The sequence below is a fragment of the Corvus moneduloides genome, chromosome 11 (assembly GCF_009650955.1).
Source record: "Corvus moneduloides isolate bCorMon1 chromosome 11, bCorMon1.pri, whole genome shotgun sequence".
NCBI lineage: Eukaryota > Metazoa > Chordata > Aves > Passeriformes > Corvidae > Corvus > Corvus moneduloides.
Genome location: NC_045486.1, coordinates 17,118,865 through 17,142,086, shown reverse-complemented (window position 1 = coordinate 17,142,086; position 23,222 = coordinate 17,118,865). Strand labels below are relative to the sequence as shown.

At 44.2% G+C, this 23,222-nt stretch overlaps 1 protein-coding gene across 2 annotated transcripts in view; it reads left to right on the top strand.

Annotated features, from left to right (window-relative positions):
- Positions 1-23,222, top strand: part of CACNA2D2 (calcium voltage-gated channel auxiliary subunit alpha2delta 2) — a 212,933-nt gene that overhangs the window by 20,620 nt on the left and 169,091 nt on the right. For both annotated transcript variants that reach the window (XM_032120799.1, XM_032120798.1), the window contains exon 2: positions 1,426-1,507. In XM_032120799.1, the coding sequence (XP_031976690.1) occupies positions 1,426-1,507 (82 nt within the window). The remainder of the gene's footprint in view (positions 1-1,425; positions 1,508-23,222) is intronic.

The following is a 23,222-nucleotide window of genomic DNA, read 5'->3' as shown; positions in this document are numbered from 1 at the left end:
TGGCATGAATTTTGCCTGAGTAACACATGTCTGTCTGCCAGTCCTTCCCTCTGTCCTGCTCGTCCCTCAGCCATCAAAAGTGCTGCTTCAGCTCTGCTCTGCCAGCCAGCTCAGGGCATCTTTCTGTTTTGGTATTTCTGCCCAGCTTTTGGGCTGTGCTGTGTAATTCAGAGTCCTCCAGTGCCCAGCTGAAAAAATAGTTGGGTTTCTTTGCTCCTTGATCTCCGGGAGAGCCCCTCCGTGGTTTGGGGGTTGTGGGGGAGCATGTGTGGGCTGCCTGGGAAATGTCTCTCTGCATGAAGAATGAAATCACTTGGTGAACCTAACAAAAGTGCAACCTCCCTGAGCTGGTCTGCTCCCTCCCACCAGCACTCTGCCCTGCTGCTTGCCTTTCCTTCTACTCCTTGTTCTCCTTCCCTTCTTTCTGTGGCATACATTGAAAGAGAAATGTTGCTGTGAAAAAAGCACCGAAGGCAGTGCCAAGAGGTGCAGAGGCAATCAAGTGTTGCTTTTCCAGGTCAGACAGGAGATTTGACATTTGCCTGGGCAGCAACTGAAGCCAGGAAATCTCATTAAAAGAAGGAGAATTATCAAGTTCTGTGGATTTAGAAGAGGGTTTATTTGTTGTTGTTTTTAACTCGGTGTTAATTGCTGTAAGCAGAAATCTGTGTGGCTGAATGTATGGAAGGGTGTTGTGCCTGTTGGAAGGCCTGGCAGCCAGCTCCCTCTCCGTACAGGGCTCAGGATGAAGGACATGTCAGTGGCAACTCCTGGCCCTTCCCACTGCCTCAGGAGGCAGCTCTGCCTGCAGTGGGCTTGGCGGAGTCGGTGCCTGGCACAGGTTGGGCTCTGCTGAAGGTGCAAAGCAGCTGAGCCCTCGGGCACTCGCTGCTCTGTGCTTGGCTCCTGGCTGTGCCCAGGTCTCTCCCGTGGTGCCACAGTCATAATCCATTGCTGCAGTAGGACAAGACACCTTTGGCCCTGCCATGGCTCAGGGTTTGCTCTCTGCCACAGAGCCCTGCTGAAGCAATAAGCTGTTTTCTGTACTCCACAGCACTTCAACCTTGTTAACCACTCTGGGCTTAAATAATTATCTACTGCAAATGTTTATATAAGGAGAAAATAAAGCCTCAAGCCTTGCAGTTTTTGTTGTGCCTTTTTCTCCCCTCTTCTCTCTGTGGTGCCTTGTGCATAAATTTTGAAGTCTTGAAGTTTATAACCTGCCCCAGCTGTAATTCTCAAAGCAGTGTGTTCCAGGCACTCCACCTGCACTCAGTGCTGCAGAGAGAGAGCAGTGAACTTAGCTGAGGCACTGATTTTCTCCCTCTCCCTTCAGTCCCTTGCTTATCTACTCAGTGTCAGGGCTCTGACTCTTTCTCTCTCTTTCTCTCCCTTTCTTTCTCTCTTTCTCTCCATGTCTTGCAGTATGCAGTACTGGGCCAGGAGGCTGGAGCAGGAGATTGATGGAGTGATGAGGATATTTGGTGGAGTCCAGCAGCTCAAACTGGTAAGCTGTCTTTCGTTTACCTGTGCTGCCTTTCTTGTGGCAGTGTATGTTCTCATCTGCAGAAATCACCCTCAGTGAGAGAACACTTGCGCTCAGTCACCCTCTCAGCTCACTCCATGTGCAGGGTCATGGCTGGCTGTGCTTCTGGTTCCTGGGCAATCAGATGCATTTACCAAGTGTGTGGGAGTGAGTGTGGTTTGTATCTGCCTGTCTCTGGGGCTGCATGTCACTGCTATCTGAGCATGTACCTGTGGGGTTTTTGCTATATGACACGCTAAAAAATACTAAATTCAACTAACCTTTCCTCCAGGGACTGAAGGTAGTTTAATTTGTGTTTTAAATTTAAACTTGTGTTGACAAAGCAGGAAATGTTGAAAGGATAATTTGGCTAGCCATTGGAAGCTCCTTGTTTTTAAATACACATTGCAGGTAAAACTGTAATTGTTGTTTGGCTTCTGTTTCCAAGTGCCAGAAAATGAAATCCAGTTACTAATGCTGGCATCTGCCTCCTGCTCCCTGAGTTAGCACCAGGATACAGAGGCTGCAGATGCCAGACCTGCTCTTCTCCTGGCACCAGTGCTCTGAGTTGGGTTAGGGCAGTTACAGAACAGCTTCGTCAGGGTTTATTAGGTTTGGGATCAAACAGCCTTTGAAACCTTCCCTGTTTCCCTTTCCCAGTAAGACCCTGTTTCCCCTTGCCCACACTCTTGTGCTGACTAGCTGATTTGAAATGGAACAATTTGGAATAACAGTTATGGTGTTAATCTAAAGAAAATAGGCTTCTCTAGAGTGATAAATATGTTACCCCAGGAAAAAAGCATGGGTGTATTTGTGTTTTCTGGTGACAGTGACATGTTCTTCTCAGATGCCAATACTTTATGGGACTCCTACTGTCTGTCTTGCACTAGTAGCTATATTGGCTTAAACAGAACTGTTCATATTTTTTACTGTTGGTTGTAACCATTGTCTAAACACAGAGGTCACACTACTTTCTTTTAAATGCATTTTGAAATGAGTTTACCTGAAGGCCTGCAATACTCTTCACGGTTCATCCATTCATTTGTTCATATTTGAGCTGTAGAATGGTGTATCTGGGCTTTGTGTGCATTCATTTCAAAGGAGCTACAACTGGATTGATATAAACTTCATGTGCAGCATGAAAAGCATATACACCACTTGGGTTTCAACAGGTATTTCTGAATGTAGCCATGCATTTTTGCAATGCAGTTTTGCATATTGGCAGGGTCTTAGACTCAGAGCTGGGGATGTTTTCCAGGCAGTACGATGGCACAGCAGCCAGCATTCTCTTCAGCAGAGCACAGTCATAAAAAACAAAAGGATTGCTACTACATTTTTGTAGATGTCCTCTCTTACAATTTATTCTTATTAGCTTTGATTTTACTCCTTTGCATGTTAAATAGGTATATCATGTAATTTTTTTAATGCCATAATTAAAGAGAAATTACACCTCCAATTTGCCGGCACTTGACTCCTATTGGCCAGTCAGTCAATTACAGGTAAGAGAGCTTCCCACTTTTCCTGTTTAATTCTTCTGGTAGAACATAATGCAGTACTTCAATGGATTAATACTGGATAAACTGACTACAGAGGGATTGAAGGGTTTTTTTGAAATCTGTTTTGGAATCTTCTTGTGAAGGGAGGAAGCTAATTATTGTATCTAGTAAATGCATAAACCAGCTGAAGCCAAGAAATGAGCTACTGAAAATTCCAATGTGCAGCTGTTTGAACACCAGAAAGCACTGGTGGAGGCTGTCTGTTGATCTCTAGGGGGAAACTTGGGATGTGGAGCTCAGGTTTGATTCGTAGATGCAATATCAAGTGGATGATAGTTAAGAACCACATCGCTTGTTAGTGCACACTAGCACAGCTTCACGGATGGAAAATGGCATGGAGTGCTTCATCCTGAAGAACTCAGAGCTGTACCTGCAGGGAGTCCTTACCCACCAGTTGCACACAGGTTCATCGGGGTTACAGTATGGGAGCTGTCTAATGTCATGAAGTGGCACTGTAACCTACTTGGAGACATGGATTAAAAAAGTTGAATAAAAATAAGTCCACATTCTGTTGCAACCACACTCAAAATTAAGAAGGTGAGCAGGCACAGGGGGGAAGGGAAAGCCCCTGAGGAGCTGTGGGAGCTGAAACATGGTATAGCTGGAAGCTAATTCCACCCACTGGGATTTCACAGGAAGGTTTATTATTAAGCAAGAGTAGACCCATGCAGGGTAGGAAGGATAAAGAAAAATGAGGCAAGTAGAGCTTGTTTTTTGCTAAAAGTTGCTGATGTTTTTGAGCTTGCCATGTTGGCCTGGGACATGTCTGCAGAGGGGGATTTCTGGTTCATAGTGCTTAGGGAGTGATATTGGAAGTAGGGGAAAAAAGTGCTCCAGTGTCACCAAAGACAGAACTGGTCCTTCTGAACTTGGTGGAGTCTGTTGTGAGGTGGTGGGTTCCAGTGCCAGCTCTCATGGGCCTATGAAGCCTGTAAGCACTGGAGGTGGGTCCATGCCAGAAATCTTCTTTCCAGTTCAGGCCTGACTACCAAAGTGTCAGACCAAATAATAATAAAAAATACCCTCCTCAGAGATTTGCCAGGGTTACTTATGAGTATTTTTTTCTTGGGTTGCTGTGAAAGGATGAGGACCTGTTCTTTGGTTATTGCCTGAAATCGTAACTGTTGTGGCATATGAGGCATGAAATTTATTGTCAGAAATATGGTGTCCAGGAACATAACGGTGCTGAATATTTTATCCTCCTGGAGTGCTGCCCATCCCAGAAAGATTTTTGTTTTAACTCTTCAGTCATTTCCTTGAGTTGGGGTAAATGTTCAATGCCCCTGCTTCTCTCCTCTCCTGCCAGGTGGACAGGCAATCACCTGGAGAGATTTTCCAAGCTTGTATCATGCAGATGCTCCTTTGCACAAGAGGACCATTTTTTTTGAGCAATTACAGGAGGGTGAGAAGCTGTGAGATATAAAGGGGTATTGTGCCAGGGGCTCTCCTTTCACCTTGCTTCTCTCCTGATGTCCAAACCTTGAAAACACTGAAGTGCAAATGTCCCCATTGGTCAGACTGGCTGTGGTGGGGCCACCCATATGACTGAACACCGTGGGCTTGGGGCTGTATGGAGGACCATGGCCTTGCTGAGATGATTCTCTGCCTGGTGAAGTCAATGTTCAGCCCTCAGGGTGCCTGTGGTGCAGCATCCTGTTGGCTGGCTGGTTCCTCCAGGCATGCCTCAAAACAAATCCCAGCACATGGATAAGGGCATGTTGCTTTGTCTCCCTGTCCTTGCCTCCCTCGCAGCTCACCAGAGATAATTGAGAGCACAAATCATTGCTAATTTAGCTCTGACTGGCATGATGATATGTGGGACCCTATAATGCTGGCTGAATAGATTGACATTGTTAAAATAATTATTTCTAGAATAAGGAATATTACACTAAAAATACAACTCTCTGACTTACATTTTTTTTCTGTTAGTGACTTCTTTGTGGCTACAGTGGACTCTTCACTTTCCTGAACAAAAAAAAATTTTGTTTTGGCATTTCTTGCTACACCACACTACATTTCTGTTTCTTCTAGTGTTTTGGCACAAGTAAAAGTTATTGACTTTAGTCAAAAATGAATTAATATTTTTTGTTTCCAGCGTAGATGCTGCAACACCTGCTCCAGGGTAGACTGTACTCAAGAGATTTCCCATGCTGGTGCAGCCCTGTCCCAACCTCCCAGTGTCCTGCTGTGCTGGCACTCGTGGCAGGACCGATGACAGCAGAACTGTGTGTGCCGCTGGGTTTTGTGCCTCACTGAGCAGCTCCCCTGGATGTTGTGTTAAAACTCCTTTTCTGGATAGCTGGGCTGAGGCTCAAGTCTGCCCTGGCTTGTTACTTAAATTGTGTTTGATCCTGTGTCTCCTGAGGCGAACAGCGAGCTGGTCAGAACATCCCCTCCCTCTCCTCTGGTACCTGTTATCCCTGGCTGCCTCTAATGGCCTTGTTTCCTTGCTGACAGTTACTGAGGAAGCCAAAGCCTTTCAAATGAGAGGGGGAAAAGGTAAGAGATGTAAATGCTGAGCCCCCTTTCCTGCTCTGTCTTCCTTTCTCTCTTCCCTCTGGTTGTCTTTCCTGAGGACTGCTTCCATAGCAGGGTTGAGCTCTCTCCTGGAGGTGTCACACCCTGCCACAGACAGGCTTTAGCAGGGGCAGGGTGGGCAGCAGAGCTGGACCTGAGCTGCACCTGCTTCTCCTCTCCGGTCTGTCAAGCTGGTTCTGTACCTTCTTCCCTTTCCTCTGGGCAGCCAAGGGAAGTCAAGAGAGAGTGTCTGGGTCTGCCTTGCTGCGTATGACTGGGAGATAAGGATTCTGCTGGCCTTGGTGATGAGGAACCACTCAGTCTGTAAAGGGTGAGATGGCCCCAAAGCTGAGCCCAGGGTGGGATATGGGGAGCAGCCTGCTGGCTGAGTTGGGCAGGCAGGGAACCTCTGCCTGAGCTGTACTTGATCCACAACGTGTGACTGCACGGAAAGGAGGATGGGCCCAGGGGAAAGGGAGACTCATGTTGTGTGCTCTTTGGGATGCAGCCCCCAAGGGGTTTGTTGATTGTGGCACAGTAGAAGTGGCTCAGCTTGCTCCTTGTAATCAATATCTGGTTTTACTTCAGTGGATTTTCATGTCTGTCTTCTATTCTTGCTTGTTATCTTGTACTTTGTTTTGCTAGTTTGGCATCTCTGCCTGGCAGAAGTGCTGCTGTTCATTCCTCTGGGTTTTTCTGACAGGGAAGGACAGATTCTGCTGGCCAGGGCTTGGGGCAGAGTGACCAGGATGTGTGCAGGTGTCCCCACCTTTGTCTGCCTCAGTCTGCCTGTCCCTTCTGCTTAGCGCTGCTTCTCTGATATATTCTCTCTTGTATTCAATGCATGGCCATGCTTTAGTTGAGGCAGCTGCAGGTGAGGAACTGTTGAGCTGTGCACAAACAAGAGCTTGAATTAAAAAAACTAGTATACTATCAGAGTTTTGCCTTGGGTGTGAAGAGTGGCATCTGCCTTGTGTAGTGCTGCAGTCACCAGCACTCCTCCTGTGATGGGGTCTCTGCAGTACCGAGTGTTTCACTCTGTGAGTGCATCCCTTACAAAACTGCTGGTACAGAGCTAGAGCTTCTTTAATGCCAGCACCAGGAGGTGAGACATGCTCTTATCAAAGGAGCTGTCAAGGTTTTCTGTTCAACTTTTTTGATCTTGGGTAACTACTGGAATAATAATAAGTTAGCCTAAACCTCCCAAGTAACTGTGGTATTACATGATGTTTAATTTGTTCTTTTGTTTTCTCTGGGTGTAGAAATACTCACCTGGTCATTCAGTATGGCTGGAGAATCTGAGAAGTGTTAATGGAATTTTAAATGAAGGATGCAAGAGAATCAGAGCCCCCCTGCACAATGCTCTGGACACTGTGTCTGAGAAGCCAGTCTGCTTCCAAAGGGCTCTGTCACGTGGACTGGGCATTCACAGAAGCACAGTGATGTGGTCCTTATTCCCAACATGGCAGAGTTGGGAATAAGATCCTAATCTTCTGATATTCAATCCTTTTCCTTCTGAGGTGTCAGAATTCCTTCAGAGTTGAGAGGAGTTTGACCCCAAAGCTTGGGCAACACACAAAGCCAGCTGCTTATGCTACAGCAGCACTAAATGCCTGCCCTCTTCCAGATCCTGCCAGGGAGAAAGGACCTTACTGAGTTTTCCTACAGCTAGTGCCCATCTGGGGACTGCCCAGGAGTATGGGCTCTGTACACCAGTGAACCCCTTGCCTCCCAAGCTCATGCATAATCTGTCTGATCCTTGCTTTCCTCTCCTCTTTTCCCTCCCCCTCTCCTACCAGCATGCACACAGCCTGCTTCCGTACACCATCACTGTGCCCTCCCCTGCTCCTCATGTTTGATAAGAGGAAGTGTGCGATGCCAGATAAACACATTCCTGTTCCAAACTGCTTGGGTTTATTTTAATCTGCCTGGGCCGTTCAGCAGCCTCAGCACTCTGTTCAGCACTGAGTGCAAAGCCAACACTATATTACCAAGGAGGAGCATTTAAATGTCCTTAGGCTTGCAGCAGCTTGGTTGGGAAAGAGGGATCCTCTGCCACCCCTTGCTTGGGCCAGAGTGTGCCATCGTTAGCCCCCTTACACCCATCATCTCACTTCTCACTCTTTCTCTCTACTAGAACCATATTGCATCTGTACTGTGAGATGTCAGGGAAACATATGCTCCAGCTTTTAGTACATTTGCATAATTAGAGTAATGTGTATGAATAATTTATAGCTGTATGTGGCTGCTCAGTGTGTGACGTTAGCACCCCTCACTAAATCCTTTCCAGTGGGTGGTGCAGATCCTGCACCAGAGCCATTGTGCTGATGCAGTGTGCAGCCTGTTGGCAGATAGAGGGGCCCTGCTTTGAGACATCAGGGTGTGCATATATCTGTGTATATGGTTGTGTCTGTGTATATATATATATATATATATATATATATATATGTATTTAGTGTAGAAAGATGGGCTTTTACAGTTCTAGGGGAAGAGCAGACTAGAAGTCTCAGAGGCTAAAATGCCTTAGACTCTTAGGCTCAATACTTGTTCTGTTTATGCAGAAGCTGTGAATGAAAATGTTCTGCAACATTTGAAAGCTGAGGCAGGGATTTTTCCAGTAGGACTCAGGTGTGACTAGTTTGTGTGCCAGAATTATGTTGGGTTTTTTTAAATTACTTTTTCAGATCATAAAACTTAGCAGCTTGCAGGGGAGAGGGATAAACATGCCTGCACTGTGTCACAGAGCCTGATCTCAATCAGTCGGTCAATAAATTGTAGCAAAGAATTACCTGGACACTGTCTCACTATTTACCAGCTCTTTAATGTGCAAGTTCTCATGCTGGAAAGCCCAGAGTGCCAGGTAGGTGTTCTAAAGGAGTGATCTGAGTGGCTGAATCCTGGTATTTATGTTCCAGTTAATTTTAGCTTAAACTATATTTGGTCCTTTCCAAATGTTTGAGAGCCTTGGCTGGAAAGCGCTGTGTAAACTGGAATGAAGTGCAGGCATGCACACTTACTGGCTCATCAGTATTATCCTCTGGGAAACTGAGGCAGTGCTGAGCAGGTCTGCAGAACCACAGTGTGGTGCAGCCTGGACTGTTCTCCATCGTGGGTAAAGCCAGCAGGTCCTTAGAGAAGGGCGTGTTTAGAAGGGTAACAGGCAGTGTAATAGTCCTTAAAGCCCTTGCTTTGAACCTTTTCGCTTTACAGAATTACTTTGTAAAGATAATACACTTGCAGCCAGTTGGTGAGTTTGCACAATCAGAAGGGATTGCCATTGAGTTTTATGGAGTCATTTCTGATTTATATTGCTGTCAGTGACAAGTTAAATGAGCCCAGCATTCAACAGACTGATGTTCAGGTGTGTGCATCTCCTGAGTATGCTGCTTTGCGTTTCACACCCAAAAATGTAGCTGATGTAGCCAGCCAGTTACAACAACCATGTTTGTAAAATCCTCATGAATATCCAGTGAAACTCTTTGAATTGATGCCGTTGCCTTTACACAGCCATATGAATCCATGGGAAGGATGAGACCTTGGCTGATGTTTCTGGAAGCCTCCCTCATCCAGGTTGTCTTGCCCTTGACTGAAGGAGCCTGTGTGGTCCCCACATCCATTCCAGCTGAAGTTGTTAACTTCAGGCTGTGTTTAAAAATAAAGCAAGGCAAAATCCGTACCAGCTCTGCCAGAATGCAGGATGAATAATTAGGTGGAGATCATTAAAGTTTCCCTTCTTAAAAACATACATAGATTATTCTTTAATGGAAAGTTAATTGTTTTATTATTCTCTCCAGATGGTTCTTTTCCTTTACATTCACAGGGGAATTGATATAGCCTGGAATTCAGTTTCCTACGAGCAGAGCTGATAACCAAAAATGCAACTCTATCACTGATCAAGATACAAAACATAGAAAATATGTATCTGTATTCCATCGTAGTTCAGATTTTCCCCATTCTACGATTTTAAATATTATTTATAGGCTTTAAGTGCTCCTTCAACTTGAAATGCTGCAGGCTGGGGAGTTTGCATTTCTCTTCCTGATAGGTTTGTCAGGCAAGCACTAGGAATTGGACGGTACTGGATCCTGGCTTTCTTGTGGATGATCCATCACTTCCATCCATCACTGGACTGCAGAGGAGCAAAATACAGTTATACTGAAAGGTTTAAAGAAGGAAACTGTTGTTAGATACTTGGGGTCATTGTGTGGAGGAAGCAGTAAGATGTGTCACATCTCCTTCGTTCTGTGTGTAGAAATGCAGAAGAGTTTGGGAAGTTGGGGAGGCCAGGGAGGAGGTGACTTCTCAAGGGCACAGTTGTGGTTGTTATGTTGCAGTGTGGCTCCAGCCTGGTAAATGGCAGTGGGCACTTTGCATGTTAAGTGAGCATGTTTATCGTGCCTCATTATAGCAGATCACCTCTGACATCTGAAGTGAGTGACCTGAATGGGCCCCTTATTTCAAACACCCACCCCTGCCGACCTATTGGCCTGCAATGATGCTGCCAGTTTTATAGGTACTTATTTCCTTTTAATTATTTAGAGTTAAGATATTATTGTAAGGGAGGGAGAGAGAGTGGAGTCTGTTATTAGATCAGCCTTGCCGTCCTCGTAAGCAGACTGGACTTCAGTACTGGAGAGCTTTGCTTGAAGACTGAGAATCTGTGCTATAGTTAAAGCTGTAGTTTGCTGTGGCTTTATTGAAAAAGTTGGCTCTGCCTTTGGAGGAACTGCCTCTTGGGAGATTCCAGATCTTGGTAACCATCAGGGATCTGTAGCTTTCCAACACTTGTATCCTTTGCATCTTACTTTGACAATTTTGCATACAATGAGCTTGAAAAACTCCACACTCTTTTGTGTCTTAGAGATAAACCACGTTCTCTCATGATTTGGGAGGTCATATCCAGAGCAGAGGGAAGGAAGGTGAACAGGCTAGGGAGGAAATGTAGCAGGAAGGTGATGCTAATGGCTATGGATTCTCCTTCCTTTTCTGTTGCTCTTGGGCTGATCAATACCAACTGGTATATGTGGGGCATCCCCTCTTTATTTTGAGGATTTTTTTGAGGATATTTTGGAGGATTTCTCTGTTTCCTTATTTTGGATTTATATTTGGGCTTGCTCGTTGTGATTCAGTTATTCACTGGTGTAGGGACTCTGGTGGGTTCGGTCGGGACGGATGGTGACGAGAGATCTCTATAGGTAGATCTTGGAACATGCGGTTTATTGCAAAGGGCGTGGGTATAGGGGCACTGCTTAGAGCTGCAGCTGGCAGCTCTGAGCAGGCCCAAGAGAGCAAGAGAGTAAGCGAGTAAGTAAGGAGAGAGAGAGAGAGTGTAAGAGTGTGTGAAGAGTAAGAGAGGAATGGAATGGAATGGAATGGTGAAGTCCTGGTTACAATACAATAAATCATCTTCTGTACTGAATATTCTAATTGTCACTAACCAATCTAATACAAGATACAAACCCTATAGCATTTACATACAGCCTATAAGAGTTCTTATATTACCATAGAGTGTTACATCTTAACTTCTAAAAACTACTCTTTGGACCCCTTCTGCTGAGCTAGTAGGGTCTGCTCTGACCCTTGGACCTGCCTGCAAGCAGAGGGTATTGTTCCATCAAGAGGGGATTACCTTCAGTCGGCCATACCATTGTTTTCCAGTTGTTCAGTAACTAAGACTTGGTATTTCAAAAGTGGCTTTCATTTCGATGTCGCCTGTAGTTTTCATATTCCCAAAATCTTTTGTCAGGCAATCATATTTATAAGGCTTTCCTGTTTCATCTTCCCCAACACACTGGGCTTGAGACTTTATTGACTTTTCTCTCTTTTCTAACTGACCTTTCACACCTGGAAGCATCCAAGACAGATTTAGTATGTGTTTGTTCAGCACCTACTATAACCAATAGTGTCATGCTTTTTGGACACTGACCATAGTATAAATATTAAATAGTAAGTAAGAGCACTGAGAAAAATCCTGCCTGAATGAAACATGAGATTTACTGATGCGAAGAGATGCTGTGAATGAGAGGCATGGCTCTTTCCATCAGGGCAGTCTCCTAAACGCCTGGCTGATGTGGCTTGGACTGGCAGCAGGATCTAAATGTCTGCATGTGTCAGGAGCCACTCCAGGGATTGTTTAAGCAGTAGCATTAGTTATCATCTGTTGGATGCCCAAGCAAAGCCTTTGCTTGTAGCTAGGAGGCAGGGAGCAGATTTTCAATTCCCTGCTGTGACTGTAAGGCCAGGTAAATAGAGAAGAAGGAGACAGCAGGGGGTTTATGTGACTTGAGGAGCAAAGAAGATTGTAATGGTAAATGTTGGATTACTTTTGAAAACAAGTAGGTCATTGAAGATACTATGGTTGAGGAACAGAAAAAGAAAAAAAGGCGGATTTATTCCTTGTTCTTCTAAGATTTGTTACACTATAAAGCTCACTTACTGCTCAGCATGCTATCATTTTTAATTTTGGAAGTTCTTTGTTTCTGTCACTGGTCCAGCAAGGATGACACTAGACCTGAGATGAGGGGCTGGGATCTTCAAAGGAGCCTTGGTTCCCAGTTTCCTTGGGCATTATGAGTAGGCTGGGCCTTACTATAGTGCTTGCTGGGAACATCAGCTGTTGTTCCATTTCCTGCTCTAGCAGGACTTGCCTGTGACTCCACAGTCAACTCAAATTGTTTAAAATTCAACTTATCTTTTGTCTTCTGCCCTTTTTTTAAAGTGCTGGCATGCAACAAAAACATTCATCCCTGTCCCTGCCTTTTGTAGAAAGCAGCAGATGGTTTACCTAACATTCAGTGATAATAATTTGCTGTGAGGTAAATACATGGAATATTCATAGCATCACTACTGGGTATGTCCAATTCTGAGTAGAAACGATAGCTCCAATATCTTCTTAAGTGCCCAGTGACTTGGTGTTCACTGAAAAAGAAACCCTAGCATGGTAATACCATGCTTACCTCTAGTGCATTTCACGGCTGATTATTAGAATTACTTGAAAACAAGTTTACTTTCATATCTCAATACTGGAGAGAAGGAAAACATCACAGGTTGGCTCTGTAAACAGGTGAATTGAGGCTTGGATGAGGAAAACCCTTATTCTGCACAGGGAGTCTGATGCAGGGCTGGGGAGGGAACCTGTGAATCTCAGCTCCAGGGCTTATCTACCAAATGTCTTCCTTAATAACAACTGTTCAGTTTGTCTCTTCTGGCTCATTACTACATCTATTAGCACTGAGCAGTGAATCCTAGGAAATGCAAGTAAGAGAGAGAAACTTTCAGCTTTGAATTCTCCCTTAGGAAACTTATTTCTGGCAAGTTTCACAAGTGGCAGCTTCATGTTTATATTCCTAGGGCCTATAACACATGGCATTTTCTTGTTGGCTCTGCCCTCAGCTCCCTCCCATGACTGAAGTGGTAAGTCCTCTCCTTGCCTCTGCTGTTGGTGTGAGTTTTTAGGGCTGTGCTCCTGATGCAGAGCCTGAGCAGCAGTTGATTGCCAGCTTTCCCTCCTCCTTAGATGTGTGCTAGCTCTCAAACAACATTTTGAGGTGCCTGAAGCATTCTGTGGAAGAAAATTAATTGGTTTTGACAAACCACAGCAGTCCCTTGGGTGCCTGGGAGTGCAACATTTATTGAAACCAGGCAGGAAATCAAAATGCTCTGGTGTTCACTCACCTCCTGTGCAGCTGTATTAAAAAAAAAAAAAAAAGTAAAAAATCCCTAACCTTCCTCTGGATTTTTCACTCTGACATTTGGATCGTCCACTGACTTTCTAATAAAACCTCCTTTTTCTTTTAGGAGAGAGTTTAGTGGTCATGAAAGATGCCAGAATGACAGCCCAGGGAGTAGATGGTCTCTGTTTACCCAGAGAGCAAATGCAGCATCAGGGCAAGCATACTTGCCATTGTACTTCCACCTTGACCTGCAGCATCCCAAAGGAGGGTAGGGAATTGCAGGTTTTCAGCTCTTCTAGGCTTGACCTCTCTGCTTACACAACTTAATAAGGAATCAGGCTTCTCCTGCTATTGCAGTGCAGTATTAAGGAAGGATTTTTCATCACAGCTGTAGGAATAACAACTTCAGTGCAAACCGCAGACTGAAAGCACTCCACTAGCAGAAACCATCTCCTATCCCCACTCTTCCAGGAGCCTGGCCTGTCTTCCAACATATTGGTTACAATCTGATTCATTTCTAAAACATACACTGATACCCAGAGCAAGGTAAAGAAGATCCCTTTATACGTGACAGGTGTGTATGGTGGGGGTGGGTGCCCTTCAGTCGGCCAGTGGTTTGAGGTCGCTGCTCTGCTCTGGGGAAACCTGCTGATGGGAGTCATTAAGTTGCCATCAAGTTTGAATTAGTGTTGATTCACCTCTAAAAAATAACCAGCAGTGTTCTTCACACAGCTCTGAAGGCAGGGCTGGGAAATGAGGGGAGTCATTTTTAAACAAAAGCTGGTTACTGCCCAGGTGCAGTCACAAAATAGGGTTGGGGTTAGTTTTACAGGGGGTGTCCACTTGGCAGCCCATAAAGTGATGTGTGATTTCTGGACTGTGCCCTGCTTGATGACGCTGTTGAATCTTTTTAGAGGTCTTTTGCTGGCTGTGGGCATCCCCAGGAGTGGTATCAGTAGAGGAAAGCCATATACTTTCAGCCTGTAGGATCAGGTTTATCACAGCTCCTAGCCTCATGGACTAGAAAGAGTACTGGAGCCACTGGGAAGGCTGATTGGAAAGGATTCACAGACAAATGATGTAATGGGAATTATTCAGCTCCTCCAGGACCTTATTGCAATCAATTCCTGGGGTTTTAACAGGTTCTTTTTGTGTTGTCCATCACCACAAGATTTATATGGGTATGGTAGGGGTGCACACTCTGAATGCAGTAAACAATATGGGGTGTGTTAGGCAGAAGGTCCTGATGTCCTTGTGTGTCCTCCGTAGCTGCGAGTGCCAGACAGAGGTGGGACTTTGTCAGTGTGGTTAGAAACTCTGCTGTGGACTGAAGCTCCTGCTAATGTCTGGAGGTCTGGAGTGACAGAGATGGGGACGCGATGGACAGAGGAAGCATTTGCTTCTAAAGAGTCGCTGTGGTTTGGCTCCTCTCCGTTCTCACTCGCAGAGGCGGAGCAGGGGTGTGTGGAGGCTGTGGAGGGGACAGATGGGGAGCCAGCCCTAGGAGGTCCTTGAGAGGAGCAGGTAATGTGACTGTGGCAGAGAGGGGAGGGGTGGCGATGGCTGCTGGCTCTGCATCACCGAGACGGGTGACAACTCCTTAAGCAATTAATTAGCACAGCTGAGAGCCTGAGCTCGGTGCTAAAGGTGAGCTGCAGTTGTACCAGCAGAGATGCACAAAGGCTTTATTGTTCTGGCTTGGGACCTCGCTGGGGGCTTGTCTTGGTGGTTGTTACTGCAATGCTTCTACAAGCTATTAATGATCTTGTAGAATAGCCTGTAGAACCATTGTCTTAAAAGTCCAGCGTTGTGGGAGGCTAAAGAAGGGGTCATCAGCAATCCTAAATGAAGCTTTTGCAGGTCTGGATACTGCAGGAGAATTACTGCGTAGGTTTCTTCTTCACCTTTTTTCTCCTCTAATGATTCTGCTTTCTGGCATAACAATTACCTACTTTGGATATCAATGTCTATGAGAAACTGGCTCAAGCTAAAATGGTAAATTAAGTGCTTTGAAGCTTATGTCCCAGATGTCAGTAGTGATAGATTCTGTTGAGTGGTTTCTAGCTAGAAAAGACTTTGAGCAGTGTCATTTTTCATAGGAAAACTTCCCATATGCTTCTCCAAAAGGCTTTTCTGGGCAATTAAGTGACATGCTGTATGCAGAGATAACATGAATTCAAAGAGCTTTTGCACTTCATCTTCTATGACACACCATACGTGTGGTGTCAGTGGTCACCATGGGTTTGGCCCTTGGTCTCAGTTACTTCTGCAAGAGCAGGGTTTGCCACCCCTGCTGTCTCCCATAACCAACAGGACTCCTGGGGTGTTTGTTGTATGAATGGTTGTATGAGCATGACACACCGTGAAGCTGGGATGTGGGAAGATCTGTGGCAGAGGAAATGCCAGCCTACATTCATCCCCTGAACGGCATAGTGGGCACCAAGGCCTTTCAGCTCCTGAGCCAGTGGGATGTCTGGTAACAGAGAGACAACACTCTGGACAAGGAGTAGGTGTCATGGGAGTGAAGATTTTCATGCGACTGAATGGCAGCTTCTTTTTCTCTCTTATTATAACAGACTAATAAAGTTCTTCTCACAAGGAGCACCTGTCTGTGTAGGGAAAACCAAAGTATGCTGCTGTTCGCATACTGGGCAACATGACAATGAAGTCTGGGGGAAAATTCAGCAAAAATCACCATTTTTAGATGTATGCAGGGTGTTTCATGGCCCTTGGCAAAGGAAGGGTACAGCACGGATTGTGATTTGGGGGCTTTCAGTGTCCCCCACAGAGATGACCCTCTGGTGGCACTGCTTCTTTCAGTCCCTGTATGGCTCCATCTCCTCCCAGGAGTCAAGCCCCTGGAGATTTTCCTTGCTTGACTCCTCTGTGCCAGCAGTCCTGAGTTTCCTGCTGCTTTGCATTTCAGCCGTGTGTCAAAAAATCCCAGCTCCTGGGGTCAAGTGCTAAGCATTTGCTTCTTTATCAGATATTTACTTAGGAGGATTTCATTATACTGAATCTACTAGCTTTGAATAAATTCACATGCAGTAAATTTATTCTCGCTCTTTCTGAAGGGCTGTGTATGCTAGAGAAAACTTTGAAGACGACCATTTATACCAAAAGCAATTACTTTTGTGGTAATTTTGTATGTATTTTACTGCAGATACTGTATTTCTATTTGACTATGAGCTTTCTCCCAAGTGGCACTGCTAGTCTGGAAGTAGAGAAAGTCAGATGCTTGAATTTGCGGTGCCCCAATATTTTCACATTGTTAACATTGAATGCATTTGACTGTGCACTTATTTGAACAAACTCTACCTGTCTGAATAAAGCTACAGGTTGATCTTATCAGAACCCACTTGTAGTTGCTCCATGTGAAGTGGGGAGGTGGGGTTGTTTTGTTTTCTTAATGTTGGTTGATTTTGGTGGGGGTTTTTTGCAACACCACTGTTTCAGCTTCTGGTTATTGGATATCTTCAGCCAGGTGGTAGAGATGGTCTTTCATGACGCTGCAGAGGGCATCTCCAAAGCCTCCTCACTCAGTTCATGAGTATCCAGGAGCTATACTCTGCAGTGTGGCTAAGTTGAACTATTGGCAAAAGCAGCTTACTTTATGATTTGGAATAATAAACCTGTAAAAAATCCTTCTGCAAATAACTTTTCACATGCGTGATGGGGCACAGCTGAATTCTTCACCTCAGCAGCTGGTTTGCTCCATGCAAACCATAATGTCATATACACAGGAATTCTTTCTGGTGCTCCAGTTGCAGCCCTCTGCACACAGGATCTTCTGCAATCACTTGACCAAGTCCAAAACAAATCAGGAGGAAAAGCTCAAGTAAGAATTTAGGCGGTTAGGCCTGATAACCCATTAAGTTCTCTTTCCACTGGTTTACTTTACATGCTCTGCTTCAGCAGGTAAGTCTTGGTGGTCTTTGCGATTAGAAAAAGCCATTCTTTGGGGCTTGAGGTTTGGTTTACCAAAACTGTTGGTTGTATAGATATATCAGTGGGAATAATAGCTGACCATCCTACATCTAAATGTGCCCTTAGCATTTCCAGAGGGCAAACATGCATGATTCCTTTTGAAAATGGACAAGGGAAAACTGGGGGAATGTGTACTAAAGAGAAGCATGTTCATATTAAAATCCAGAAGGGTAGATTTATTTTTTTTCTTCAACATAAGTTTCTCATTAACAAGATTCGTTTCATTTAGAAGTGGCTCATTAACTAGTTTAAAAAAGGAAAACCAAACCAAAACCCTTAAAGAAATGTAGGTTCCTGTTAAATTGCAAATTCTATATTCCATGCTGGATTATTGTTTTATGGGAACCAGTGATAGTTATACTGTACATATCTACATATTTCACCAGAAAGCAAAAATTGTTTTCCAGGGGAAATTATTATACAGAAAAAAATGTAATTAATAATAAACTATTGCTATTATGGGATATAATACTTGTGCTCAAGCCCGAATCTGAGATGAACAAAAATGTGCCATCTGAACAGCTCTAAACATCCCAGTCTAAAATTTGTGGCTAGCTGTAACCCTTGCAATAGACTGATGAGGGAGATCACAGAAACTTTCCTGTTACTGCTGTAATGAAGTAGACAGAAACATTTATATGAGCATTTCTATGGCATGAGAATGTTGTGGTGGTTTCTGGGCTGGTCATTATCTGACTAAGCCACTCACATCTGGAGGAATCACACAACCTCTTGATTTTTGACCTTTTTTCCTTGCATGGCATTTGATTTAGGATTTAATGACAAAAAATTTATTTCTGGATCAGTAAGTCTGTGAAGTTTCAGTTAGTCCAGACAGGGCACGAGCTTGAGCTGGAAGGAAAGACTTCTGTGATTCAGGTAGAAAGTAGTTGCTCAGGACATCTGTGGTTGGGTCCTGTCTCTGTCTTAGCCTGCTCTGGGAGCCTGGGCAGGATCTCTGTATCTCCCTGGTGTAGCAGTCTATTGATGGATTTCCCTCCCATAGTGAGGATTTCTGAATTCACATTCAGTGAATGTTAATAACGCCTGCCACAGAAAAATCTAGGGACAAACTGCGCACTGTTGGTTATTTTTAAGAGGAAGCCAAAAGAAAAATAAGCACACTGAGAGTGTTTCGTAATTCATGTTTTGAAATTAGCACTTAACAGGTAGAAATTAGCCTGAACTGAAAGCAAAGAAAAATTTTGGGCACAACAGGGCTTTGCACTACTTTGTGAGAATGCGGGGAGAAGTACATTTTGGCAGATTTGTAGTTTCAGCTTCTCATGTGCTATTACAGCCCTCTTCATGGAATCCAGCAAACCCTGGAGAAATCACACACGTGAACCCACTTAAATCTTCCCCTTCTAAATGGGGGTCTAAGGCTCAAGCTGCTTCTAGTTGTTGTGGTCTGCCTCAGTTTAAGTTATTTTTCTCATGAAAGACGGAGCAGAGGTGAAATTGGTGCTGTAATAAAAGGTGTCCCTATTTCGTAAGGACCTTAACAGCAGCTGCTGAGGACAAACATTACCCTAAGAAGGTCTCCAGGGGTTGGCTTTGATGGACGTAATCTTTCTTGTAATACCATTCCTAATGTGGATCTCTGTTAGCTATATGTAGTAATTTCTTCCTCTGTATTTGTTCTGGTATATCTCTAGGGCTGCTTGTATGTGCTGTAGAATATTTACCGTATTTCTTCTTTTCCAATCTCTTGTGCTGTGGTTTTATAATACGTGTCTGTTGCAGATCTGTTCTCTTCTAAACATGCAGTGTACCTCCTAGTTTCTGCCTTACTCCTTGTAGCAGGTTTGTCTTTTCTTCCAATGTCCTTCTCTGAGCACTGCACCTCTGAGCTGAGGGTACATCAAACTGCAGTAGCAGTTCTGCTCATGGAAGGAGCCTGCAAGAAAAATGGGGAGAGACTATTCACAAGAGCATGGAGTGACAGGGCAAGAGGGAATGGCTTCAAACTGAAAGAGAGTAGGCTTATACTAGATATTAAAAAGAAATTCTTCCCTGTGAGGATGGTGAGGCCCTGGCACAGAAGCTGTGGGTGCCCCATCCCTGGAAGTGTTCCAGGCCAGGTGCGATGGTTCTCTGAGAAACCTGGTCTAGTGGAAAGTGTTCCTGCCCATACCAAGGGGGTTGAAATGGGGTGATCTTTAAAGTCCCTTCCAACCCAAACCATTCTGTGATTCTGTGATTCTATTTGCAGCATTGGGAACAGGAGGGAGAGGGGCAGAACAGCAATGGTTGCCTCAGTATCTTCTGATTCTCACTGGTGGCTCCTGTTCAGATATGCCTGTTGTCCAGCAGATATTCAGGGGTTCAGCTGTAGTAGCTACAGTCTCAAGCCTGTTGCATTTGGTTCTGGCCTATTTTCCGAGCCAGCAAATCCTTCCTGTTTGCTATTCATTTCTCCAGTCCTGACACCAGCTGTTAACAAGTGGCATCTTGATGCTTTGTGATGTCTGGAGGTGGTTTAGGAATCTTCTTACTCCTACTACTCTTTCTTTGCATCGCTTTTGCTATATAGATGATACCATAATAGAATAACACTTCACGGAGGAGTGTGTTGGATTTTGTTTTGACTATTACTGCTTGATTGCATTTGTCATTGTTTTTTTCCTGCTTTTTTCCATGCTTTGGATTTTCTGGTCAAATATCGAGGCATCCTAAACCATGACAGAACAAGTGTTCTCTAAGGGTAATGTCAGAACTCTTGTTCAAATCTTCCCCTCCCTCTGCGCCCCAGAATTCATCATCCTCCCTATGCCCCACTGCAGTGTCTGTGCAGATGATTTCTTCTGTTTGTCATTTACAGCTGGCCTGCCTGTCTGGCCATTTGTCTAGAAAATCTAGATAGCTTTTAGACTAGTCAGAGGAATTCCACACCACTGACTTAACTGAGCTGTGGGGAACACTCATCATCTCTGACCTTTTGTTTGCTCTAGCTCAACACAGGGGTGCAGCATTTGGGCTGGGTCTGTGTCACATCCATGGTGTGCAAGGAAATCATTCTTGCATCTCTGCTGCTGTCTCTTCTGAAGAGCAGCTCACAGCTGTAATTTCTGCAGTCAGAGGGACTTAGCAAGTGGTGGATTGAAAGGATTGTTCAAACTGTCCCAGAGAGGGCCCTGGAGATCACTGTGTGTCAGCCAGTGCCGGACCTTTTCTGCTTTCCTGGGAGACATGGGGCTCCTCTGTTGTCCCCTAGGAAGGGAAGGGACCCAGCTGACCAAATTCAATCACTTTGTCAATGAGGATAAATAAGGATCATAATCCAATTGTAATGGCAATTCCAATGCAGCAAACTCGAGGCAACTTTCCAAAGCTTCTATATTTATACCTCACTCATTTAAAGCCGAAGGAGGCAGACCAGCTTTTGCCAGTCTTTCCCATGTCCCAGGCAAATCACATTGCCAGCTCAGACAAACTTCTTGATGGGTGTCAGTAGGACCATCTCTTTTACTGTGTTTACTGGTATGCTCTGCCTCTGCTTCCAGGGACTGAAGGCTGATGGTGACTTACAAAAATAATAAATGCATAATAAATAATATTCTTCTTGGCACGATAGTTCCCAGCTGTACAGCACTGACTTCATCCACTCAGTACAAAGCTTGTACAACAGGTGATGATCTCTTGTACCAAAACTATGGGAAATCAGAAGTATTTAATTTAAAGTCGAAGTCCATAGTCTTTTTAATGTGAAAATATAGCATAGCATAGTACTTAGGACTATGGGTGGAGGAATCTTCTGAAAGTCTATGAGCAAATCTGAAGAAGATTGATTATTAATTATCAAGTCCTTTCAGGAATTTGTCTTAGTTTTTTTATGTTTCAAATTATGATAACAAGATAATGAAGATAAATTTTCCATAGCTGTAACTGAAAGCTTGGTACAGGTTGTACTTGAGGCAACTGGGTCATCCTTTGGTTAAATTATTAAATATTCCTCTATCTCATTACTCGGATACAACCAAGCGAAGTCAGCAGCACATCATGTGCAAGGTGGGGGCTAATGAGACCTTAGAACTGCTGTGCAGGTGACTTGTGTGTGATCCACTGATCCCTGGCTGATGGGAGTCCTTGATGTCTGTCCTTGTTCCCAGTGTATCAATCCATTGATTACTGATGGAGCCCAATGCCTTGTGCAGTGGGACATGCCACAGCCAAGGGCTTCCCCAGCAGAGCTGCCGTGCTCCACCGTGCCGGTGCTCAGGGACTGCAGGGCTGCCTGGGCAGCTCTAGGGACACAAAGGTGTCAAGCCCAGAGGACTGATGGCCCCCTGGTCTCCTACAGACAGACCTGTGTTCCTGTGCTCACTGCCAAGTCATAAAATCAATTAGAAATTAAAGTCAGATTCATGAGTTCACTTCAGCTGCTCTAGTGGTACAAACCAGCTGCAAATTCAGCTTTTATGCTGTTGCTACTTTCCCCAGCTTTTATGTGTTAGCAGCTTTGCTTTTAAAAGCAGTTTTTAAATGGCTTGAGATTGATGCTTTACTTCAAAGTGCTAACAAATATTGCATTGCAAATTCCTCCTTGGGCTACTCCATTACTTTTTTTTCTAAATAATTTTGAAAACAAAGGATATTCTTCAGGGGAAAACTGTGCTAAGGTGAATGAGATGTTTCTGAGTGTGCACATCAGTGCAATGTGAACAGAGTGTTGCAGTGCCAATGACTGCATCTAAATCCAGGATTTGCACAATTAAGAACACCCATTATGATGTATAATTCTGTTAGGCTAAGGAGCTCCTAGATAAAACCAAAAGAAATCTCAATTCAAAAACTAGTACCATTTCTCTGCCCTTGTCAGAATTCATTGAATCGTGTGAGAGTTTGATTTTTTTTGCGCATTTTAAAAATTAATTGCGGTTATTTTATTGTTAACTTCACACTGAAAGTACTTATTCTCACTACTTTTAATAGTATTAAGCAAAAATACAACAATCATGATTAAGGTTTAAGAACTCTAGTTAAGCAGCATATTTCAAAACAGAATATATTTAAAAATACAGTCCCACATTACATAACTACCACACAATTTAATTTTGGATGGCTTCACTGTGCATTTCAGGTTGCAGATATTGCTAGCTTTGCAGTCCAGTCTAGTGTTAAAACATCAAATTTCCCGATTCCATCATGCGTGTTCTTTCACAGTTGCTTTTAAATATTTCATCTGAAATTACTGATATGCCTGCTCTGCTTTACAATGCTTTTTGGGGGACTAACGACAACTCTTTGGGATTTGTAGGGGTTTTCTCATGTTTAAATTGGTAAGCACTTTTCTCACTTAGTGCTGTCTTAAGATATATTTAAGGGCTCAGAAAGCTTCTGGTGGGAAAAATTGCCCCAGCTTTATATCTGGTTTGGCTAAAGGTCATTAAACGATTGACTTCTCTCTACAAGCATCCTAACCATGGTTTTCCACAGTTTATAAGTGACCATTTCCATGTGTCGGCATAAGACAGGTATTAAACCATCTGACAAGTTAAATCAGAAATCAGACAAAGAGAGACGGGACAAGGGAGAACAGATTATATAACCCTCTTCACTGGAACAAGTCGAAATCTCACTGTTTTCCCCAAATAAGCAATATGCTCTGTCAGCACAACAGTAAAGCGTGTGTGTGCATATTCATGCCAACTTCTATAGCCATGCATTTGTGTGGTTAATCGGGGTTGGGGGGAAACCACATTTGCATCTATGCAAATGGTCTTCCAAGAAATGAAGCAAGGAGAGACCGTTCCAGGTAATCATAGCAACTCTCCTTGTTTGGTGCAGCAAGTCGGCCAACGGCATGTGAGCTTCCCCAGGGTAGATTAAGGAAGGGAATTTGGCTACTAATGAGTGAGTTCAGTGGCCTTTGGGCACCGTGTGACTGTGCCTGCACAGAGCAGCGGTGTGTGCCTGCAGGGGCAGGGTGCGTGTTGTAGGCAGTGTTGTGTTGATGATGGC